This window comes from Vigna unguiculata, chromosome 7 (genome assembly GCF_037176805.1).
Source record: "Vigna unguiculata cultivar grain cowpea cultivar isolate G323 ecotype 2 chromosome 7, ASM3717680v1, whole genome shotgun sequence".
Classification (NCBI taxonomy): Eukaryota; Viridiplantae; Streptophyta; class Magnoliopsida; order Fabales; family Fabaceae; genus Vigna; species Vigna unguiculata.
The window spans coordinates 7,496,900-7,522,439 of record NC_140798.1 but is presented as its reverse complement, the minus strand read 5'-3'; the positions used below and the strand labels follow the sequence as shown (position 1 = coordinate 7,522,439).

Genomic DNA, 25,540 nt, shown 5'->3' with positions numbered 1-25,540 from the left:
GAGGGTATTAAATTGTGGACTGTGTCCTTAGATAGGGATGAATTGCCTTACTATAACAAAGCTCACATATAGTAAAAACTTGTATAAAGGGGGACCAAGGTAAAGTTAGGTGTAGATACTTATGTTAGTTGTAGACTAACCATAATGTACATTCTACAGAAGAGTTTATTCGGGGCCCTGGAATGGAGCCACTTATCAGATTAGACTAACTGAGTTGCTTAAAGGAAACCAGAGGGGTTTCGCTGCTGATACAGCACCTGGCGGCACGGGTAGGTGCGCCGGGCGGTGCGACTAGCGTCAGGGGTCCTTGTATGGGATAGCGCCTGGCGGCACGGTGAGGTCCGCCAGGCGGTGACGAGAAAACAGTGGCCCTGGGGTCGCTGGCGCCTGGCGGTGAGTAGATACCGCCAGGCGGTCTGGAACAGTTTCGCCTGGCGGCGTGTGGGCCGAGCCAGGCGAAAAGGCTGTTGTTCTTTGCTTTCTAGTGTGTTGATTTTAACTGACAATGATGCTTTTCTTGGATCGGGAGATGCTGTGCCATGAGCGGGTAGGTTCATGGATGGTGTTTGACATGTGATGATATGAACGGGGAGGTTCATATTCAGTTACTCTTACGTGGGGATACGAGCGAGGTAGGTTCGTATGTTTCGTGCTCACGTTGAGAGATGCCACGTGCGGAGAGGTACGGAGGCTGGTGGATCGCATGTGTTGGACTACGGGCGGGCAAGTCCGTAGAGTAGGACTACGAGCGGGGAGGTTCGTAGAGCAGGACTACGAGCGGGGAGGTTCGTAGAGGCAGGACCACGAGCGGGTAGGTTCGTGTGAGCATCAGATTCCCGAGTCCAAGGCTAACCGATTGTATGATTTGAAGACTGATAAGTCTTGGGGTTAAGGTCTTGGCCAAGAAATATATATAAAAAATAAAATGGGTATATGATTTATCTTGTGTTTTATATGATTGTTATTTTATTTTCTCAGCTCACCCTTTCTGTTTGTGTGTGGCGATGATCGTGTAACTCGTTACACGGGAGCAGATGTTGATACAGGTGATGCTGAGGATGTTCCGATGGCGGAGTGAGGGCTAGCATGGGATTAGAGCTAGGGTTTTGCTCATTTGTATTTTATGTTTTAAATACTGATCTTGGAAACATGTAACCTTTTATGGATTTAGTCATGAGTTTTGGCGCGTGATAAATTGAAATTTTCCCGCGTTGGGATTTTTATCGAGATGACTATTAATGTAATTATTTCTTTTAATATTGATTTTTAAGTAATATTCCCTAGGGATGTTACATTTGGTATCAGAGCTAACGTTTTGATGCTTTTGGGAAACTGGGGAGTGAGCTGACGCTTATTATGTGAAAATTAGTTGATGTATGTGATTGTTAAACTTGCTAGAGTATATCTTGATCCTTAGCTGTTTGATTTTAACAGCTGAAATATGTGGCGTCCACAGGCAATGGCAAACAGGAGGCGTAGAAACACCGCCGGAGCTGATGAGATTGCTAACGCAATCCACAGGAAGGTGGATGCTATGCAGCCTGTGGCAGCACCCCCGTGGGCTATGATCCCATCTGTCAGACCAGTGACGATGGAGGACTTCATGCGTCACAAGCCGGCTAAATTCACTGGGAAAGCCACCTTAGATGAGGCAGATGCATGGCTCCGAGAGTGCGAGAAAATATTCAGGGTGATAGAGTGCTCGGAGGTTCAGAAGCTTAACTTCGCCACCTTTCTACTGGTGACCGAGGCTGAGTATTGGTGGATGAGCATGCAGCAACAGATGATGAATAGAGCTAAAGAGGTGACTTGGGCTAATTTCAGGACGAGGTTCCTGGAGAAGTATTTCCCTGATAGCGTTAAACATGAGCGCGAGGCAGAGTTTCTCACCCTACAACAAGGAAGTTTGTCAGTGCAGGACTATGTGGAGAGGTTTGAATACCTCTCGAGATTTTACTCACAGACAGTGACGAAGGAATGACGCTGTAGAAAGTTTGAAGGCGGGCTCAAACATGAGCTAAGGCGTTTCATTGTGCCACTGAGGGTGCGAGAGTTTCCAATCTTGGTTGAGCAAGCCAAGAGTGTAGAGCAGCTAGAGAAGGGACCCAGCCTGGTTAACCGTACACAGAGGAACAGTGCTGAGGGCAGACTCCAGAAGAAGCCCTATAGTAGACCAGTTGCGTCTTCGTGGAAACCGAGGTGCTATAACTGTGAGGGTGAACATCTGCAGCGAGATTGTACTAGACCCGCTAGCAGCGGAGGCAGTGGCATGGGCACTCGTAAGTGCTATGCCTGTGATAAGCCAGGACACTTCGCCAACAGATGTCCTAATAGGAAGACTGTTCCAGCATCACGACCTCAGCCATCCTCATCTGACAGGCCGAGAGCCGCAGGCCGGGTTTTTGCCATGACCAGCACAGAGGCCACCCGGTCAGGTAATCTGATTCTGGATCAGTGTTTACTCTTTGATAACAGTGTGTTAGTGCTATTCGATTCAGGAGCTTCGCACTCTTTCATATCCCATGATTGTGTGAAGAAATTGGGGTTGTCCACTCGTGACCTTGGATGCGAGTTGATAGTCTCGACACCCGCATCTGGACAGGTTTCAACAAACGTAGCCTGTGTTGGATGCTTGATGGAGGTAGAGGGCAGACGCTTCAAGGTGAATCTAGTTTGCTTGCCCTTGGAGGGATTGGAGGTCATACTGGGAATGGACTGGCTGTCTATCAACCACGTAGTGCTTGATTGTGGACGGCGCAGAATTGTGTTTCCAGAAACAGAGGGGATAGAGTTGGTGACATCTTGAGAAGCGGTGAAAGAGATGAATAGGGGGTCGACTTGTTTTGTGATAGTGGCCCAAGAGAAGAAGATGAGTACAGAAGAGCAGATCAGTAAGATACCGGTAGTAGATGAATATGTCGACGTATTTCCAGACGAGATACCTGAGTTACCGCCCAGCCGGGATATAGATTTCTCAATTGATCTAATCCCTGGAGCGGGTCCAGTGTCGGCAGCGCCATACAGAATGGCACCGGCTGAACTAGCAGAGTTGAAGAATCAGATAGAAGACCTGCTAGAGAAGAAATTCATTCGACCCAGTGCTTCACCATGGGGGGCCCCGGTGTTGTTAGTGAAGAAGAAAGACGGTAGTTCTCGACTGTGTGTCGATTATCGGCAGTTGAACAAATTAACGATAAAGAACAAGTACCCACTGCCTAGAATTGATGATTTGCTTGACCAGCTCAGAGGGGCAGGAGTATTCTCCAAGATTGACTTGAGGTCTGGCTATCATCAGATCTTAGTCAAGTCGGAGGACGTCCAGAAGACAGCTTTCAGATCGAGATATGGACATTACGAATATGTCGTGATGCCCTTTGGAGTGACCAACGCTCCAGCTGTCTTCATGGATTATATGAACCGCATCTTCAAACCATATCTGGACAAATTTGTGGTAGTGTTTATATATGATATTCTCATCTACTCTCAAACTAGGGAGGAGCATGCAGGCCATCTGAGAATCGTACTAGAGGTATTGAGGGAACACCAACTATACGGTAAACTGTCCAAATGTGAATTCTGGCTGGACGAGGTGCAGTTTCTGGGGCATGTAATTTCTTCGCATGGTATATCAGTGGACCCGAGTAAGATTGAGACAGTATTGAAACCTCAAACTGTAACAGAAGTCAGAAGTTTCTTGGGATTGGCTGGGTACTACAGGAGGTTTGTGGAAGGGTTTTCTAAAATGGTGAGTCCATTAACTCAACTCACTAGGAAAGATCAACCCTTCTCATGGACTGATAAATGTGAGGAATGCTTCGAAGAGATGAAGAGGAGGCTGACTACAGCACCGATCCTAATTATTCCAGATACCAGTAAGGTGTTTGAGGTATACTACGATGCATCCTACCAGGGTTTGGGTTGTGTACTAATGCAGGAGAAGAGGCCGGTAGCTTATGCCTCTAGGCAGTTAAAGGTGCACGAGAAAAATTACCCTACCCACGATTTGGAGTTGGCTGCTGTAGTGTTCGCTCTTAAAACATGGAGACACTATTTGTATGGCTCCCAATTTCAGGTGTTTAGTGATCATAAAAGTCTGAAATATCTGTTCGATCAGAAGGAGCTAAATATGAGACAGCGGCGTTGGATGGAGTATCTCAAGGATTACGATTTTGAGTTGCTTTACCACCCTGGTAAAGTTAATGTGGTTGCGGATGCCTTGAGTCGAAAACGGATGCACATCTCAACTATGATGGTGAAAGAGCTAGAGTTAATTGAGAAGCTCAGGGATATGAACCTGGGCATGCAGCTGAGTGGGGATTGTATTAAATGCGGTGTTCTTACATTGACTAGTGACGTATTGGGAACAATCCGTGATCAACAGAAGGATGATACTGAGTTACAGCAATTCGTGAGTTGGATAGGGACCGAGAAGGGGAAAGACTACAGGATCGGGACAGATGGTATCCTAAGGTTCAGAGACCGAGTTTGTGTGCCTGGGAATTGGAGACTGAGGAAACAGATTCTGGAGGAGGGCCATAAAAGTCGTCTTAGCATACATCCAGGTATGACTAAGATGTATCACGATTTGAAACAGTCTTTTTGGTGGAATGGGATGAAGACTGACATTGCTGACTTCATGGCATCGTGCTTGGTATGTCAGAAGGCCAAGATTGAACACTAGCGACCAGGGGGTACACTTGAGTCGTTGGATATTCCTCAATGGAAATGGGATAGTGTAGCCATGGACTTCGTCACTCACTTACCGAAGTCTGTGAAGGGGCACGACTCAATCTGGGTAATAGTGGACAGGTTGACAAAGTGTGCTTATTTCCTTGCTATCAATCAGAAGTGGTCAATGGACAGATTGGCTGAGTTGTACGTGAGGGAAGTGGTCAGGTTGCACGGTGTGCCGTCCAGTATAGTGTCAGATAGGGACCCGAGATTCACTTCTCGTTTCTGGCAGTCCTTACAGGCAGCGTTGGGAACTCAGTTGAGGATGAGTTTTGCATACCATCCTCAGACTGATGGGCAGTCGGAGCGTACTATTCAGTCCTTGGAGGATCTGTTGACAGCTTGTGTATTAGATCATATGGGTAGTTGGAGTGAGATGCTTCCCTTAGTGAAATTCATATACAACAACAGTTATCACACTAGCATTGGTATGGCTCCATATGAGGCGTTGTATGGGCGGCGGTGTAGGACGCCATTGTGTTGGAACCAGGATGGGGAATCATTAGTGTTGGGTCCTGAGTTTTTACAGCAAACCTCTGAGAAGGTTAGGGCAATCCAGGAGAGAATGAGGGCTACACAGAGCAGACAGAAGTCCTATGCAGATAGGAGGAGACGACCTCTAGAGTTCGAGGCTGGGGATCATGTATTCCTCAGGGTAACACCGACAGCTGGTATTGGGAGGGCCATCAAATCGAGGAAGCTAACCCCGAGATTTGTTGAGCCTTATCAAATTCTAAGGAGAATTGGCGTTGCAGCTTATGAGATCGCCCTACCACCACACTTGACGAATCTGCATAACGTGTTCCACGTTTCCCAGTTGAGGAAATATGTTGCAGATCCGTCGCACGTATTGGAGTCAGACGATATTCAGATTCGGGAGGATTTGACGGTGAGCACTGGGCCAGTGCGAATTCTAGATTCACAGGTGAAACAGCCGCGGGGGAAGGAAATTAAGACTGTGAAGGTGCTGTGGGATGAGACTACCCAGGAGATGACCTGGGAGATGGAAGATCGCATGAAGCAATCCTATCCGTACTTATTTCCTGGTAAGTCTTATTTTCGAGGACGAAAATCTTTAAAGGTAGGTGTAATGTAAGACCCGGGAAAATTAAATAGTTATTTAATTAATTATTTAATTAGGACAAGTAGCGAGAACATTTAAAGCAATAAATGTGAGGGACTATGACGTGGAAAAGTACTAGCTTAAATGGTTGAGAGTACTTTGATTGTGTGTGAGGACTTGGGTTCGAGTCCTATATGTGTCACTTTGATGTTATTAAATTATGTATTTTTAGGTAATTATATATTGAATGTGTGGTGTCATGATAAACTCTTAGAATTGTAGAAGTTATAATGAAAACTGGATTGGTTGAATGGTTTGGTCTTGGTTGGGTATGTGCATGAGTGTGGGTTCAAACCTTGGTGAGAACTAAATAATTTCTTTTTGCCAAATTTTATTTTTGCATGGAATTTGAAAGGATCAGCTTAACCTAGTTGTCTAAGGGGGCTGAAAAATCAGAGGGATGATCCACTCAATAGCTATTAAACCCATCTAAAGTAATTCTCGTTTTGGAAAGTGAATGAGTGAATAGATTACTCACAAGCCAAGAGAGAGAGCGAATTAGTGAAAGGAGAGGTGTTGTGGTACGTGGGAGACTTGGACAGAAGGTTTTGGTGATTTGGGACTGAAAGCAGAGGGAGAGTAAGGAGAAGAAATTAGCGTGAGAGTGTGAGCAAGGGCAAGGAGATTTTGATTGGAGCACACTCATACTAATTCGAAATTTGAAGCAAATTTCAGGTTAGGGGAGTTGTCTTCTTGTCTTTTTGATTGCAATTGAATAACTGTGCAATGCCTTGAATCATAGCATGATCACTGCGTCATTTTCTGCACTGTTGTATTGAAGTTTCTGGATTTTTCCAGAAACCGCCTGACGGTTCATCCCGTACCGCCAGGCGGCACATCAGATTAGTGTGTTGTTCTTAATTTGGCATGAACTGCCTGGCGGCGATGAATTTCTGCCAGGCGACGCGACCCTGTTGCGTTCTATTTTGGTGAGTTGTAATGTTGTTTGCGTGTTAATCAATTGGATTATTGAAATTGGTATGTTTAGTTTCTATTGAATATTTGGTTGGGCGGAAACCAATTGGAATTCAGAGTATGGCAATGTTCTAGGTATATTCGTGAATGAACTGATTTGGGGGATTCTAGAGGGTAAAGATCGAGGAGTCTATATGCATTGAATTAAGAACGGGAAACTAGTCCTTAAAATAGGTATGGTCATTTCTGGGTGAATGGATATGGTGGAACTGAGTACTGGAAAAAGGGGTGGAGTCTGTCACATGTGTGGAAGAAGCCTGGTTCGTGCAGGCACTGTTACTCCGCCTGGCGGCAAGCAAAGTGCCGCCAGGCGATGACACGGGCAGGGGGCTATTTTGTGAGGTCTTGGTGGCGGAATTGAGAGTAGAGATTTGGAGTAGGTGAGGGTATTGATAATTTGGCAACATAGAAAAATAGGGGAATAAAATACTGTGAGGATTAATTAAAGGGATGGTAAAGAGTAGATGTATAACTAATCATGGTGTTGGGTTGTGCATAAGGGAGAAAAGGGAGAGGGGAGAATTGTGATTACTAGATCAGGTTTCTGGAAGCATGGTATTTGTGAAATTGTGACTAGCCAGGGCTGATTATGACTAACAGATTTTAGTTAAGGATTGGGGGGTATAATCAGTAGTGGTGATAATTGGTTATGTTATATTGCATCAGGAATTATGGGAAAAGGATTCTAAGCCGGATGAGAGGGAAGGTTGGCTTAATGCAGTGGGATATACCTTGGAATGTAATTGAGGGTATTAAATTGTGGACTGTGTCCTTAGATAGGGATGAATTGCCTTACTATAACAAAGCTCACATATAGTAAAAACTTGTATAAAGGGGGACCAAGGTAAAGTTAGGTGTAGATACTTATGTTAGTTGTAGACTAACCATAATGTACATTCTACAGAAGAGTTTATTCGGGGCCCTGGAATGAAGCCACTTATCAGATTAGACTAACTGAGTTGCTAAAAGGAAACCAGAGGGGTTTCGCTGCTGATACAGCACCTGGCGGCACGGGTAGGTGCGCCGGGCGGTGCGACTAGCGTCAGGGGTCCCTGTATGGGATAGCGCCTGGCGGCACGGTGAGGTCCGCCAGGCGGTGACGAGAAAACAGTGGCCCTGGGGTCGCTGGCGCCTGGCGGTGAGTAGATACCGCCAGGCGGTCTGGAACAGTTTCGCCTGGCGGCGTGTGGGCCGAGCCAGGCGGAAAGGCTGTTGTTCTTTGCTTTCTAGTGTGTTGTTTTTAACTGACAATGATGCTTTGCTTGGATCGGGAGATGTTGTGCCATGAGCGGGTAGGTTCATGGATGGTGTTTGACATGTGATGATATGAACGGGGAGGTTCATATTCAGTTACTCTTACGTGGGGATACGAGCGAGGTAGGTTCGTATGTTTCGTGCTCACGTTGAGAGATGCCACGTGCGGGGAGTTACGGAGGCTGGTGGATCACATGTGTTGGACTACGGGCGGACAGGTCCGTAGAGTAGGACTACGAGCGGGGAGGTTCGTAGAGTAGGACTACGAGCGGGGAGGTTCGTAGAGGCAGGACCATGAGCGGGTAGGTTCGTGTGAGCATCAGATTCCCGAGTCCAAGGCTAACCGATTGTATGATTTGAAGACTGATAAGTCTTGGGGTTAAGGTCTTGGCCAAGAGATATATATAAAGAATAAAATGGGTATATGATTTATCTTGTGTTTTATATGATTGTTATTTTATTTTCTTAGCTCACCCTTTCTGTTTGTGTGTGGCGATGATCGTGTAACTCGTTACACGGGAGCAGATGTTGATACAGGTGATGCTGAGGATGTTCCGATGGCGGAGTGAGGGCTAGCATGGGATTAGAGCTAGGGTTTTGCTCATTTGTATTTTATGTTTTAAATACTGATCTTGGAAACATGTAACCTTTTATGGATTTAGTCATGAGTTTTGGCGCGCTATTGTGATAAATTGAAATTTTCCCGCGTTGGGATTTTTATCGAGATGACTTTTAATGTAATTATTTCTTTTAATATTTATTTTTAAGTAATATTCCCTAGGGATGTTACAACATCAAACATGGATTCAATATCGAAAGCTTTAAGGAGGCCTTTTTGAATTAGAAGACCACACATCTTCAACTTCCATAATCTAAAGTCATTCAGACCACTAAATTTCTCAACATCATACTTTGTGAAAGTCATGAAGTTGAAATACATGTTCACCACCAGTTTGTTAGGAAATAGCTTAGAATTCATTGCAAGATGTCTATCATACAAACAAATATGCTTATAGAGAAAGAATTGCAATGTTAAATGATAAAATGTAAATAGAGGAACATACACACACACATACACACAAATGATAACGTAGTTTGATTGAAGTGTTAACAAACTTCAATCTATGTTCTCATGAGAATTCACTATAACACAAAGATTACAACTTAACAATTTCTCTCTTAATAAACTATCACTCATATATAACTCAAATGTTAGCCTTTTATCGAAGCTACATGGTCCTATTTAAAGGGTAAATATTGTTAGAACTGACACACATGAAAGAAACTTATAAACAAACAAAAAATACATGCTAACATGTTTTCTATCACTAACAATAAACGATTTCATCAGGTGGTCCAAGGCCCAATAAATGTTAATAGACTAGATGATTTATTGAGACCATTTGTCACATAACACTAGATAATCTAGTACTAGTCAAATAATCTGGGAACCTTTGATCAATATTTTATTAAGTCCTTCTTCACATAATTTTATATATATATATATATATATATATATATATATATATATATATATATATATATATATATATATATTTATATATTAAGACTATATATATATATAATAAAATTGTAAATAAATAAAGATTTCCAATGCTTTTGTTGGAAACTAATAATATAGAGGAATGGAACTAAGTTTATATAGAGTCATCAAGCCTCTGTATAGTAATAATTTCTATACAATTAAGAAAATAACTTATACCTCACATTCAATTATAATGTCCAAATTTCTATCTTCCTCAAGTTAGAAATATTAGGATAAGAGTATTTGACGGGAATAAACTAATCTTACAAGTTAGGAGTTGTTCTTATCGGGATTCAGAGCGTGGATCTTTGTACAGGTGACAAGATCGAAGTGGTGGTTTGAATGCTCCTTATGACTCGAATCAAATCCCTCATTGTCTGAAAGAGGAAGATCTAGTTGCAAAAGACTCTTCTTTTATGCTCAAGTCAGTTCCGATCCTAAGTCCACTGAGTGACATCGTAAGGGTCAATCACCATGCATCTGAGATATTATCCACGTTGAAGCACATGTTCATTACGATTTTGTCCTTAAAAAGCATTTCAGATAATAGAAGAAAGAAGAAGTATTTACACTGCATTAAGCTTCAACTATGTGATGTGGGACAATTGGAAGTGGTAGGAATGGGAACTAAATTTCAAATATTTTTCAATAAACTAATCTCCATGTTCCCTGCGAAACTTAAGTTAACCTTCGATCCTACCATTTTTCAAAACTTCTCAAATTTGTCTTTTTTTAAGTTCATATGGAGTTCATTTATTTCATGTACCAATTGGGCATCATCATCATACATTAATTTATATTTTTATGCTTAAAAATTAATTTAAAGTTAAAGCTCAAAATAACATTTATGAGAATAGTGTACAAATTATTTGATATTATTTAAATGTTTCTTTTGTTTGAGAATAACGTAAAAAATATTTGATATTATTTAAAAGTTTCTTTTGTTGTTATATAGTGAGTATTTATCAAAGTCTCATTTAAGTAATATGAAGTAGAAAGTAATAACAAATTTCTATAAGAATGAAGAATTGATTTGAGAGTTGTATCACAACTTAGTAAGTTCTTTACCTTGTGTTTGGATGGAGCATTTTAACAATGTTGAGAAATTGAAATGCATTGTATTTGAATTACTTGCAATTAAATTCCCTTCATTTTCTAAATAACTTGTTTGGATAAAGAAATTAAAATACCTTACATTTCAATTTATTGTTTGGATAAAACAATTGATTTTTTTGTGAGATAAAATATAATTTTAACAATATTTATTCTAGGCTTAATTATTTTTTGAGTTCATGATAAATTTGGAAAAAGGCTCAACAACCTAGATGGGTCGGACGAATCCGACGACCCAGCCAGGTCGGTCTGACCCGACGACCTAGACAAGTGGGCTGGTCGAGAAACCCAAACGGGCTGGACCAACCCAACGGCCCATATGGGCCTATCGTGCTCATCAAGTACGTACGTCTGGCCCCACCCAGTCCATTTAGGTCGTTGGCTCGACTTGGCACTACTAGGTTGTCGGGGCGTCCGACCCATTTGGGTTGTTGGGCTTGTTTGTATCATCGGGCTCGCCTGACCAGTCTATGTCATTGGGCCAGCCCGATCCGGTTAGGTCATCGGGTCAGTCAATACAGCTTAAGTCGTCGGGTCGATCGTGTCCGTATGAGTTGTCGGGCTAGTTGGGCACGTACGTGTCGTTGGGTCGGTCGAGCCCATATGGGTCATTGGGTCTGTCGGGCCCATATGGGTCATTGGGTCGATCAGGCCCATATGGGTCGTTGGGCCAGTCTAGCCTGTACGGGTCGTTAGGCCTGCCTAACACGTCTGGGTCGTCGACCCACCGACACCTCTAGGTCGTTTGGTTCGCCCGATCCATCTTGGTCGTCGGGCCCGCCTTGGTCGTTAGGCCTGTCCAACTCATTTGGGTCATTTTGAGGGTAAGGTTGAGTGAAAAGAAATTCAAATTCCACCTATTTTGAGATATTTGAATTTCTATTAATTTAGCTAATTGAAATACTTCAAATAAATGCTTGCATTTGAGATGTTTTTTTAATTTTTTTATCCAAACAAAATATTTTATTACAAAAAAATTTAAATTCTTCAAAAACAAATGAATTTCTTCATTAAAATACCTCGTCCAAACACATTATTAGGGAAATTTAGTAATTGTGTTGCACGGCGGGATTCACAACTTTGTCTAGAAATATAGTATAGGAATGTTTATACTTTTTGTAAGAAAAATTATATGAAAAGTATGCAATTTTTCCTAAAAAAAATTATAGAAAAATTACAGTAATAATATTTTTATTGAATAATCATGAATATAGAAATTGAGATGTTAAACTAACTTAAATTTATTATATACTTTTATTTTTGTTTTATCTACGAATATACTTCTATTTAGATATAGTGTAATTTTTAATATCTTTAAACACAAACACATTTCACTATTTTCCCTTACTCAATTGTTTAGGACAAGCAAAGAGATAATTAAAATTATTAAGCAAAAACAAATTCCTATGCTTTTTTAGTTAAATTTCACTTTTTTGTCTAAAAGTTAAATTAAATTTTGTAAGACCTCTTTTCGAAGTCTATTTATCTTTTCTTTTTAAGCAGCACCAAATAAATAAAACTGATATATGTTCTCCATCTCCTCGTTTGTCCGCGGAGTGAACTTTAGGATCAAAGAAAAAAGAGAAAACAATATTTATTTATTTTTAAATAAAACTAATCGATGACTTTTTTATAATAATAATATTAATAATAATAATAATTTAATAATAATAACATCTAAATTACTGAATAATATTTTAATAAATAATTAAGCAAACCGTTATCAACTTGTTCTTGTCTAATATAAATTATGAATATAAATAACATGTCTCCTTTGAGACCTTATGGATTTTAACTTACTAAATAGGATTATAATTAAGAAGGAGAAAGACACAACCAATCAAACAAAACATCAATAAATTTTTATTTTCCATAAAACCTTGTGGACTGCAGGCAATATATGCCTTCCAAGAATCACCTTTATAATGAAATAAGTATTTTCAAACTTTTTGCACAAATCAACTATATCATTTATTACTACAACTCCTTCAAAATTGGATTAAGGACTTTCTTTTCTTTGAAGACAGGGACTCAATATGACACCATTCTTTCATGCATTTATCATGATGCGAAATTCCACATTTCCAAAATTATTAGGTCTCACAGCTATTTAATTTGTTTGGTAAGTAAATTTTTTGTATAGGAGTGGATTAAAAGGGAAAACCGTAAGTTTTGATTTTTTTTTTCTTTCAGCAACGGAAATAATATATATAAAAACTCTATTAAAAAACTCTTTTAAAATTAAAGTTAAATATAATTTTAGTTTAAATAAAATAAATAAATTTTTATTTTGTACTTTAAAAAATATTATTTAATTTTTCTACCTTTAAAATGTGAAATCATCATTCTTTTGTCATTTTTTCCGACAACAATTAATTGTTTAAGCGTTCTATTTAATACTTAGTAGTCGCTTTACTACGCTGTGACAATTTTAATTTTTTAAATAAATTGCATTCACTTATCTTAAGAGTGTTAAATAATAAATTAAAATCAAGGAAAAGTTATTTATAGTAACTAAAATAAAAATTATCTCATTTCACATAAATAAAAATAATATTCTATAATTTAAAGGAGAAAATAAATATAAATTTAAAAAGCTCAAGATAAGAACTCATTTTATAAGATTAGAAGTTATGATGCATCAATAGGATACGTATATAGTTAAATCTAAAAAATATATAAAATGGTAACGTTCCACATATAATTCACAATGTAAATATTTTTTGCTTTAATTTTGCACCTTCCTAAAAATAAAAATCATATACTCTCAATTATATAATTATATATATATATATATATATATATATATATATATATATATATATATATATATATATATATATATATAAGTTTCTCTTTAGATTTGTAACTCCAAAAATTGAACTTAAGAGTTATTATCACCAAATCAAAATTAAAGGTGATAAGTGGATAAGAATAACCACTTTTTTTTTTTCTAATGAAGATAAATGTACCTTTTGTTTAGATAGTGTTACCTTTTTAGTTTTTCTAGTTAGAAAAAATGGTATTAATGTGAATCTCGAGAAAATTAAAGTCATCCAAAAACGATCAACTCCATAAAATGTGAGAAAGGGTAGGAACTTCCATAAATTAACAAGTTTTTATAAAAGATTTGTTCCTAACTTTTCTAGCCTTACTTCACCATTCAATGAGTTAATGAAGAAGGATGTCACATTTTGTTGGAAGGACAAACATGATAAAGCTTTTTAGAAGCTTAAAGATCAACCCACCCGTGCACATGTTCTAGCTCTACCAAACTTTTTCAAAACCTTTAAGCTAGAGTGTGATGCACAAAGGTTGGAATAGGTGCAATTTTTTTTATGAAAGACATCCATTTTCTTACTTCAATGAAAGACTCCATGGTGACCATGGGTCACTTGAATATTTGAAGGATTTAGGAAAGCTCAATAAGTGACTTGGAAAGTAGGTGGAGTTCTCTAGAAAGCATGCATTGATTTTATCTCTTGAAGTCCAAATTCTAGGATTTGATAACTAAGAAAACAAGTACACAATAAAGGAGAATCAAATTGTGTATGAGAACCTTTTGGCAATGTTCACATTGTTTCATCCAATGATATGTAATTAGATGCAAGTTTTGTCTTAATAGACAATCTGTCAAACACCTAGCTTATAAAAACTCTCCTTTTGTTAGATCAAACACCTAGCTTATAAAAACTCTCCTTTTGTTAGATCAAAGTTGATAACATTCACTATAATGAAGCTCAAAGAGATAAAATATTTACACTTTATGTTTTTATATTGGTTCATCTATAAAGGTAAACTACATTTAATTTTTGACCAATTGATCAAGTCTCACTTAACATACTAACATTACAAAGATAAAGGTAAGTAATGTTTGGACCTCAACTTTTTCTAACTAATATAACTCGAGTATTTTTGGACACATAACTACTCTTGCCTAAAACATAAAGGTCTACAAAGAGAGTAATCAAGAACATCATAAGGTTGCTCCCTAAAAAGAGAGGTTACTAATTTCAATGGATATAAAGGTTATACACTCTTCTATATAGTTATTGAACATAAACAATGTTCTTTCAAAGCTTCAAGCACAAAAGGACTGAAGACTTGAGCATTAAGATTGGTAGCAATTCGACAACTATAGTTCACTTCTTGCTAATCTTCAACTTGAGAGATTCTTTACGTAGAGCTTTGAGAAATTATTCATTGCAAATCCCTTTTGTTCATTGTAAAGCTTCAACTCAGGTTTTCATCTTCAAGCTTGCGTCTAACCATGAAAAGATGTAGAGACACATAATGTGCTTGATGCTTATTTCCTTTTCAAACAACATCGTGATAGCAAACATAGTTTATCATATCTAGATTAGAGTGTTTTTATCCTAAATGGAGTAAAACAAGACATCATATACATCAGAAATAAGCTTTTCATAGTTGACATAAGGCATGTCAATATGGTTGTTGGTATAGAACAACTTTAATGTGTCTTTCAAGGTATTGTTGATGTAGACATGAGTTTTACAAGATCTTATGGTAAATGAGGGATGAAGACATTCTCCACATCACACTAAATGAGGGATGAATATTTTGAATTTCTATACAACAATAGTTTACAATTGTGAACTTATGAAGACTTCTTTTATTAGAAGACATAAAGAACACGACGATATTGCGTCTATCAAACAAAATACTCGCATCTTACAAATTTTGTTATTTTAGAAAACATATGTGTATCAAACAAACACGTTTATGATTTATACTTTATTGTAAAAGCACCTAATCAAAATCAATAGTCTATTTGGACTTTATTCTAACAATTACATCCTTATGCTAATTATTTTGATTCCTCTCCCATCTTTGGTAGTTTCCAAAAACAGAATGCGTAAAAAGGGTTCTATATATGTATAGTAAATATTCGCTTAAGTCTGCACTCATTTAAGTCTGTATCTCGTCTAAATCCACATTTGGAAAGAGAAAATTCTCATATCAATAGTTTTGTGACTTTATTTTTAAAAAAAATCAAGTAAAGTCATTTGACTTTATATTCTGTTACATTTTTATTATTATTATTATTATTATTATTATATATATATATATATATATAGATAGATAGATAAATAAATAAATTATATGAATAAAATAAAATAACAAGTTCATCTTGTAATATATATCTTATATCTATCATATATCTTATAACTCTCATATTTTTACAATCTCCAAAAATTTTCAACACTCATAACATTGCATATTATAATTATATGACCCATAATATTTTATATTGTAATATAACTCTTAAAATTTTATAAGTTTGTATCCTAATTAAGTTTGCATCAAACTTCCAAGATCAAAATGCGGATTTAAGTAAATATTTACTATATCTAAGGAGTATTTGTTTAAAAAAGGAGGAAAAATTTGTATATAAAAAAAAAACATAGCTTATTTTTTCCTCTACCTAACCTCCACATACTATTTAATGGATAAAGGTAATCAATAAATTTCTATCCACTATGTTAAAGGTTGTATGGAATCACAAATCTTGAAATGAATACCATCCCAATAAAAAAAATTAAAAGTCAACACATTTGAATTGTCTTATCTAACACAACATTAAAAATAAAAGTTAAGTAATTTAAATTGAATATATTTAATTTTTTTAAATTATAAATTTTTTTATCTAAACATAAGATTTTTTACACATACAATAATATATATATATATATATATATATATATATATATATATATATATATTATAATCAAAGCTAAATAATAGAAAAGTTGGATCAGAAGTATAGAACCTCTAATCAATACTTTTGTATTTAGTGATCTATTTAAATAAAGAAAATTAAATTTAATAAATTTAAATTATTTTCTCTAAATACAACATTTTAAAATTTAAATAATTTAAAATAAAAACAATCTAAATTTGATATATTTAAAAATTTTAACAAATTATAGAATTCTCCATCTAATACATAAAACACATATTATAATAATAATAATAATTATATTATTATTATTAAAAAATAATAAATGAGATAAAAAATATTGAATCAGCATATGCTATGTGAGTAGAAACCTACAGTCAATAGTCAACTGCAGGATATCATTCTCCAGAAACAAGCTTCTTACAAGGCTGAGATAGATCATATTCACAATTTGTTCCAACATTAATTGTATTATATATATTTTTGTATTTCTTTTCAAAACATGCACAAAAAACAAACCATTGATAAAAACTAAAATAAAAATTTATCAATTATGAATATCTAAAAGATTTTAGTTATAATAACCCCACTTAATTAATAATGTAAACTTTAATCAACAATAATTCATGAAATTCTTTGTTCTCTTACTATTAACTGCTTAAAAAACACTGTTTGTTTAAAATGTAAGATAATCTTGCTTGAATAAAATAAAATTTCTCAAAAGGAGAACTTTTCTTCTACGTATTTAATAAAGTTTCTATGTAGAACTTGAACTCAAAAGTATTTGTTAAACTAAAACAATTGTGCATGATCTATAAATTAGATAATTACATGTACTAATGCTTTGAACATGGACCTGAATGAAGCATATACGGTGAGATAAGTCTATGTCAAAACCTAAAAGATTTTTTTATTTGTAACACAAAAAGTCAGCTATATGAAAATAGTCCAAGGAATACATGTATACAGAGATATAGAGGTAGGTCCTATGAAAGGCACAATTAATCTCCAATTAATGCATAACAGTTGAAATAATAATTGCAGCATTCAGCAGCATCTCCATGGCTTCTTCTGCAACTGTGGCGACCCTACTCTCCTTTCCCCACTCTCTGACTCAACTTTTGTCAACCATTTTTTAATATTAGAATTTTTCCACCATGTGTTCACAAACCTGAAGCTGGTTTCTCCAAAACTTGCTACTGTTTCTCACCTCACACTTCTCTTATCTTCACTATATATACACATCAAAATGAACACAACATCATCATCCATCAAACACTTTGCTTTTCATATCCTACCCCTTATAGCCTTATACAACATTCTTTGTATATTTCTCAATCCAGGTAATGGGGAATGAATATATAACTCTAATTAATGTGCTCCACTTTTAATTTTTCAACCATGTAAACACTTTTCCTGCTATGTGCAGGACATTTTATATTGAGAAGCTTGCACACATGACTCCAGCAATGGTAGGAACTGGAGAGAGTGATGAATATCAGAAAGGAGTGAAGCACCTTGTTGAGAATGGCCTTCACAGTATACCTAAAAAGTACATACTTCCACCCTCTGATCGACCTGGTACAAACTCAGAAGACTCTAATGTTGCCAAGCAAAACCTTGAGCTACCTATCATTGATTACTCTGAACTTCTTGGTCCAAAGAGGCAACAAGTCCTTCAATCCCTGGCCAATGCTTGTGAAGGGTACGGTTTTTTTCAGGTGAGAAACCACATAATTTTCCTGAACTTGATGAAATATATTAGTGAAACCTACATATATTTGTTGAACAATTTGGACTTCATCTCTAAACAGTTGAGCTTGTGTGTATATATATGACTCTTCTATGAGTGTGAAAATAGAATGAGTTTCATTTTGTTTGATTGATGCAGCTGATAAACCATGGTATCTCAGATGATGTTATCAGCAGCATGAGGGATGTGAGTGGAAAGTTCTTTGATCTTCCTTTTGAGGAAAGAGAAAAGTACATGACAACTGATATGAGTGCACCTGTTCGATGTGGAACTAGTTTCAGCCAAACCAAAGACAGTGTGTTATGTTGGAGGGACTTCTTGAAACTTCTCTGTCATCCTTTACCTGATTTCCTCCCCCATTGGCCTCATTCCCCCTTAGACTTCAGGTGTGTACACTTCTCACCTTAATTAATTTAGATATAACCTAAATTAAATATTAATTAATAGTTAATCTATTCTCAGCAATTTAAATCTTAATTCCTAGTATCCATCTGTATATCACAGTCTACAATTAATGGCAACGAGATTGATGCAAGTGGTAGGATTAAACAACGTTACCAAAGCTCTTAAAAAAGTCTCGTGACATGATCTTATACCATAACATGAAATAATCTCTCTATTCCTAAATATTTTTCAACTAAATAAAATATTGCTTCCGCTTCTTGCAGATATAAAAATTGAAGTAAGTTGGTTGTAGTTTCATTGCGGATTTTATAATATGGTGAAAAATTAGTGTCAATTTGGACATCAGTAATAGTCTTTTCGGTTCAAACGAGATTGTCTTGAGTATAAAATAGGGCTAGTTGATAAAGTCAGTTATAGCAGTCACGGTCATCATTTAAAACTTGAAAAAAAATAGTTAAAGTCAATTATAGTTATCACAAAACTTGAAAAAAAAATACTTTTACAACGTTTAAAATGGACAACTAAAAAATAAAAAATAAGAAATCAGACAAAGGAAAAAAGTCAATTTCCTCTGTGTTCTTCACTATCAATATTATAAACTTATAAAGTACAGATTCTATGATACCATCTTTGCTGGCTTGGACACAATAATGAGTCATAATTATTATGAGTAAGGACAAACTTAATTATCCTTTGCTTATAATGTAGGAAAGTGGTGGCTACATACGCAGAAAAAACCAGACACTTGTTCCTGATGTTGATGGAAGCCATTGAAGAGAGTTTAGGAATCATCGAAGGAAAAGACAACATTCGAAGAGAGTTGGAAGATGGGAGCCAGATGATGGTGTTCAACTTCTATCCACCATGCCCTCAACCTGACCTAACCTTGGGGATGCCCCCTCACTCTGATTATGGATTCCTTACACTCCTTCTTCAAGACCAGGTGGAGGGTTTGCAGGTACACTTCCAAGATCAATGGTTAACTGTTCAACCTATCAACAACGCTTTTGTTGTCAATGTTGGTGATCACCTAGAGGTAAACATACATGTTCCTTCCTTCATAGATTACATTACAGATTCTTTTGCCACACTTTTTCACCGACCATGTGTGTCTTGGTTTAAGAAAAATGTTTTAGGTTTTGTCTGTTAAAAAATTGGAAATTTCATTATGAATGAAAAAGTCAAATTTTGTGGTCCTGAAATCCCTTTTTGTTGAGTTGATTATCAGATATACAGCAATGGAAAGTACAAGAGCGTGTTGCACAGGGTCATGGCTAATGCAGAGAAGAATAGAACATCAGTGGCTTCTCTCCATAGCCTTCCTTTCAACTGTACTGTGAGACCGTCACCAAAACTCATTGACCATGACAATCCCAAACGTTACGCAGACACCAATTTTCATACTTTTCTTGCATACGTTACCACCAGAGAGCCCAAGAGAAAGGATTTTCTTGACTCCAGGAAATTGACTTCACCATGCGTAGAAGGAGAAGATAAAGAAATAAAATAATTTTTGTCATTAGATTATTATTGGAATTATATATATAAATTGAAGTGCCATGGCACACGAAGATCTGTGTAACATATTATTAGTATTAATTTTGATATTGTAGGACACTTTGATTGCCACTGATCACAGACATGCAGTCTCCTTCTGTTTATCTCCATTATTATATATGTTGGTACCATGCGATCAATCTCGTGAGCGTGAACAAAGATGCTAGTATGGTTCTTCAATTAATTAAGGAAAATAATTAGATATATCTTTGGAGATTTTCTTCTAATTCACACTCTCTAGGTTTTTCGAAAAGTGTGAATTCTAGAACTATTTCTAATACCAATGTCTTGTGCCCATGTACCAAATTCTGTCAGAGTGGAAATCACATAACAAATAAAAGAAGGGTAAATCATCAATAATTTATATCACTACACAAATTTATACAAGTAAATATATAATTTAATCAGTTAAATATGTTTTTGTCTCTCAACTTTCGGTCAAAATTGAAATTAGTTTCTCTCCGAAACTTGGACCCAATTCAGTCCTTCAACTTTAGAAATGTGTGAATTTAGTCATTTTAACTAAATTTTGTTAAATTTATTTGACATTTCAAATACATTTCTTAGCTAACATTCAACTAACATTGGGGTGGAATTTTGTCAAATGGTATAAATAACTCAAATACCATCATGAGACATGTTCGAACGTTAAATAAACTTAACAAAATTGAGTTAAAATGACTGAATTTACGTATTTCTAAAATTGAGAGACTAAATTTGATCAAAATTTCGAAAAGAAACTAATTCTAATTTTTACTAAAATTTAAGGGACCAAAAACATATTAAACCCTAATTTAATTAACTAATCCAATTAATTTTATCTGGTTCATTTCAAATCATTGTTGGTCCTTAATTAGTGAAATAGATACAAGATAATTCATAATAAACAAATGTCTTGAGGAATACTCATATTAAACATATTTTATTAGAGATTAATACTAATCCAATACAAAACTTTAATACACATATCATATAATCTTTGATTATAGTAAGTTCGTTGCATCCAAAGTTACTATCTACAAATTTTCTGATGTACAATATTCTTTTTCGACTTCTCACCAATTAATATCTTAATTTACATGATTTGGGCAATTAGTAAAGTGAAGGTAACTCTATTAACCATAAGAATTTGTACTTACATATAATTACAACTTAGATAACGAAATCTAACCCAACTTACATATGAGAGAGAATTATTTTTGCCTTTCTCTCACTTAATCTACAGCACTTATTTTTCACTCCTCTGATTGTCTTGTCCAAAATCAATGTATATATTAAAGTCACTAAATTTAATCTATACACATCAAATTCAACAACAGTTATTATTACTCTCAATAGTAATTTATTACAACTTGAGTTAGATTCCTTTACTTAACAATTTCTTGCAGGCCGAGTAATAACTATATAAGAGTTAGGTGACACCGAAACCCTAAAATCCTACTAAAGCGTTACCAAACAACTCAAAACTTCAATCAAGGAATAAAATTTTTCAAATAATCACTTGTTAGAACAAGAGCAGATGTCAAATACTTGAAAAATAGGATAAAAGAATAGTAGTTTGAAAGATGTTAGAGTACAATTGTAGTTGCTTCAAATTGAATTATAAGGACAAGGATTGAACTAAAAAACTCAAATAAATGAAAGATTTCAGAGAAAAAATAACTTGTTCCAAAAGAAATTCTAATTGGTCAGAATTATATTCATTCGGTCATCATTCCATTGGTACTATCTGATCAAAGAAAGGGTGAGAATATTGACGCCAAAAAGTTAAAAAGATCAAAAGAAAAGAAAAGAATGTAAAATTGATACGACACTAGGAGTTTAAGTTCTTCCCAACAACACAAAAATCAACCTTAAAAGTTCACTAATCCAGAAAGAGATAATATATAATAGAGCTCTTTCATTTTTTACCAATTCCCAAGTGAAATCTCATAATTTGAACTTTGTCTAATTACAAAATGTAGTCTAGATTATGTATTCCTAATTGCGACAAATATGGAATATATTATGAGTGTTGGCAAAGGAAGGATGTAAAGCAAGTTCATGAGAATCAAATAAAATCCAATAAATTTAGGAGGCAGCTTCTTTTGACTTGGGAGCCCTTCCTACGCCAAGGAAATAAATGTGTATCTCACAAGAACGCATGCTCACTAAGAGAGACTTCCCAATGGTCTTCTCATATATGATCTATGTAAAACTTTTTGTCAAAGAAGTTATCAATCTTATCAATCTCCTTTTATTAAATCCATGTTCATTAAGCTCTTTGTATAGCTATGATTTTATCATTAAAACAACTAAAAATAAAACATTTATGTGTATCAGATCATGTCTGACATAAAGTATTCATTCTAACCCAACAAACACAGGTTGTGTAAGTGAAAAGATAATTAGTTAAAAGGATGCTTTGTGTAATAAATGCAAGTGTTGTGCATACGTGTTGTTTGATAAACTTTTGCTTGAACTTAACAAGCCAAATTACTTAGTCAAATAAGTTTTTTCTTGAACAAACAATAGGTATACTTCATCTTATAGAAACAAACCATAAGCATATAATAATGTCAAACTATAAACATTGTTGATTTTATGCTTGCAGGGATTATACGTTTCTTTATTCTGTCAAGCAAAAGTAAGAATTTATAATCTGCAAGAAAAGAAATTGGATGAATTAGTGGATATTTCATTTGTTATCTAGAAAAATCAAAAGAGTATATGTTTTACTGTCTTATCTATAGTACAAGAATCGTTGAAATTAGAAATGCTCAGTTTATTGAGAATGGTGATGAAATTTGAAAGATAGTTTGGGAAACTTGATTAGGATAGAACAACTAATAGATTTCACATGCTAGTCTTAGATGTGGAACATTTAGTTATTCATAACATCATAATCTTGATTATTAATCCAAATGTATAATAAAAATTGATAGATATAGAGTTTTTATTATTCAGGTTTAGACTTGTCGGTAAGACATTACAGCTTGTTACAAAAGTATGAATGTTAAAGAAGAAATTAGAAGTATATTGTTTGGTGGTTTTGCTTTAAATTGAATCGTGAAACCTAATCCTCATAAAGCCTTTATCATATATTGTTGAACATCATATGTTTGACAAAAACACAAAAAGAGTTTTATGTTTGTTTTTGTGAAATATGTTGTCTAATTGAGTTATGAATTGAAAGAGTTGTCAAGTGTTGTTCAAATCTCTTAGAAACGATATTTGAACTTTTCACTTTATTACTTGTGCGATTTAATACATTTGTCAATCTAATAACAATCAACTAAGGTGTTAGAGAACTCAAAACTCATAGAGGAAGGTTCACTAGTGGAAGAAGCATGTAGACTAAAATATATCATGGTCATATTTCATTTTTTGCAAAACAAAAATGAGACTAACAACTAGTTTTAAAAAGAAGAAGAAAGTAGATTGAAGGAAGAAAATGGAGAAGAACATGCCATATAATACCTTATTTTTCTTTTAACATAGTAGAGAAGTTAATATTAATTATTACTTATGTTTGACTTTTTTATTGACTTACAAATTTAATTGACATCCTTCAAAGATAAAATTTAGTGTTTTCTATTAACTTCAAAATTATTTTTCATAATTTTTCATAATTACATATAAGTCTCCAAATTTCTTTAAATTACAAATTTAACATATATTTTTTCGTAATTATTACAAATTGGTTCTTAATTATTATTTTATTATCTGCAACTTAATCTTTGAATATTTTTAATAACTATAATTTAGTCCCACACTATTTTTTTTTTATAATTGGAATTTGACTCTTAATCAACTAATTAGGTTATTTTTGCAAATACTCTACAATTTTAATGAAAATTATCAATTTTACAACTATTAAATTTTAGTCAATATCGACTAGGTTAAATTCAGCCAAATTTTGGTCAAGGCGTTGAATTTGACCAAATTTTGGCTAAGGACAACTCGACCAGATTTTGACCACAACAGACTCAGTCGAGTTCAGCCGAATTTTAGTTAAACAAACCTTAAGTTGACAGTTAAGGGTGGACTAGGGCTAATCCATGGATCATGGGTCAAGTTGACAGATCTAAGTCTTAGTAAAGTCCAAACTCATTATATTATATGACTATCATGGAAACCATCATGCACATCATTAGCACTAATGTAAGTAAAAGTCCCCTAAAAATAGTATAGATTATTTGTTATTACACTTCATTTATTTTCCAACTCATTTAAGTGTCAAGGTTATTTATAGGTAAATTTCTAATTGCTTCAAGCAACTTGAAAAAGACTACAACTATTACTTCAAAAAGAAACACACATTTCAATCATAAAGAAATCTTAATATTGTAAAAGTTATTTTAGGTTGTGTTCGCTTGTATTGATTTATTATATTAAGCGATAAGAAGAAATGGATTTGTGAGTATTTATACGTTCGCTTTAATGGACTTGCGAGAGAGGAAGAGCGTGGATTTGCAGGATACTCTATTTAACCCATCTCACCACTTTGAAGAGATTTATAGGGATGAACTACTTATTCACCATTATTTCCCTCTCGTGCATGATGTTTTGACTTTCCAAACTCATGAATTGATTCCAACACAAGTGGGATCGGATCCCTCTCTCCCATACTTTGAGTGGATCAATTCTAAGGTCATGGGAATGAATCCCTCTCCCATACTCTCAATGGATTGGTTCCACCTAATTGGGATCGGATCCTTTTGCTTCTCCTTCAATCACAAGATGCACAACCTCATTATTTTCTTCTCTTCATCTTCGACCATCAACCACAACTTCCATGGATGATCCCTCCATTTTTCACCATCATGGTTTCTTCTCGTAGCACTTGACATTCATTATATTAACCATGCATAAAAGAAAAAGCAATGCTACAAACAAAGAAAACATAACTTTATTTGAGAGTAAAATGGTATTTATAACACGTATTCCCTCGAATCAGAGTCATGTATGTAAGATTAAAAAATCAATCAATTCCCCTTTTGTTGTTCTCATGTCCACTTAAACTAATACACATCTTACCTCTTAATCATCTTTACCATTCATTGGAAATAGTTAATTCCTTTAAGCGAACACTACATTAATCTTTGTAAAAAGTATCAACCTTGCTTATAACACAATAATGTTTTATTACAATTTTATTTTACTTTTTGTAAGCATTCATATTTAAGTTAAAACAACCTTTATAAGAAACATATATTACGATCTATGGTCCAAAATTAGTCTAATTACTTACAGCATTTACTCATTTATAAAAAAAAGTTATTAATTTTTGTAAGAACTGTTTTAAAAATTACATTTTTTTAAAACAATTTCATTTGGGTCACAATATATTAAAATTGTTTTTTTAAGAACGGATAAAGAGAAAGATAAAAGGCAAGGCAA

At 35.1% G+C, this 25,540-nt stretch overlaps 2 protein-coding genes across 3 annotated transcripts; both read left to right on the top strand.

Annotated features, from left to right (window-relative positions):
• The first annotated feature begins 1,459 nt into the window (after positions 1 to 1,459).
• LOC146884584 (uncharacterized) lies at positions 1,460 to 2,806 on the top strand. The gene is made up of 2 exons (XM_085675631.1): positions 1,460 to 1,932; positions 1,990 to 2,806. The coding sequence occupies exons 1-2, from the start codon at positions 1,460 to 1,462 to the stop codon at positions 2,804 to 2,806; spliced, it is 1,290 nt and encodes a 429-aa protein (XP_085531757.1).
• A 14,854-nt stretch (positions 2,807 to 17,660) lies between these two features.
• Positions 17,661 to 20,234, top strand: LOC114190564 (putative 2-oxoglutarate-dependent dioxygenase SLC1). Of its 2 annotated transcripts, XM_028079505.2 has the most exons (5): positions 17,661 to 17,786; positions 17,873 to 18,164; positions 18,335 to 18,582; positions 19,310 to 19,637; positions 19,830 to 20,234. In XM_028079505.2, the coding sequence occupies exons 2-5, from the start codon at positions 17,901 to 17,903 to the stop codon at positions 20,109 to 20,111; spliced, it is 1,122 nt and encodes a 373-aa protein (XP_027935306.1). In that variant the 5' UTR covers positions 17,661 to 17,786; positions 17,873 to 17,900; the 3' UTR covers positions 20,112 to 20,234. The 2 variants fall into 2 exon arrangements, with proteins under 2 accessions (XP_027935306.1, XP_085531954.1); XM_085675828.1 differs by lacking the exon at positions 17,661 to 17,786 and having other exon boundaries at positions 17,805 to 18,164.
• Positions 20,235 to 25,540: the final 5,306 nt, after the last annotated feature.

Coding starts and splice junctions, on each gene's coding strand:
- LOC146884584 (XM_085675631.1), top strand. CDS start 1,460: ATGGCAAACAGGAGGCGTAGAAACACCGCCGGAGCTGATGAGATTGCT. Junction 1,933..1,989: donor GTGCAGGACTATGTGGAGAG/GTTTGAATACCT, acceptor ATGACGCTGTAG/AAAGTTTGAAGGCGGGCTCA.
- LOC114190564 (XM_085675828.1), top strand. CDS start 17,865: ATGTGCAGGACATTTTATATTGAGAAGCTTGCACACATGACTCCAGCA. Junction 18,583..19,309: donor CATTCCCCCTTAGACTTCAG/GTGTGTACACTT, acceptor CTTATAATGTAG/GAAAGTGGTGGCTACATACG. Junction 19,638..19,829: donor ATGTTGGTGATCACCTAGAG/GTAAACATACAT, acceptor GTTGATTATCAG/ATATACAGCAATGGAAAGTA.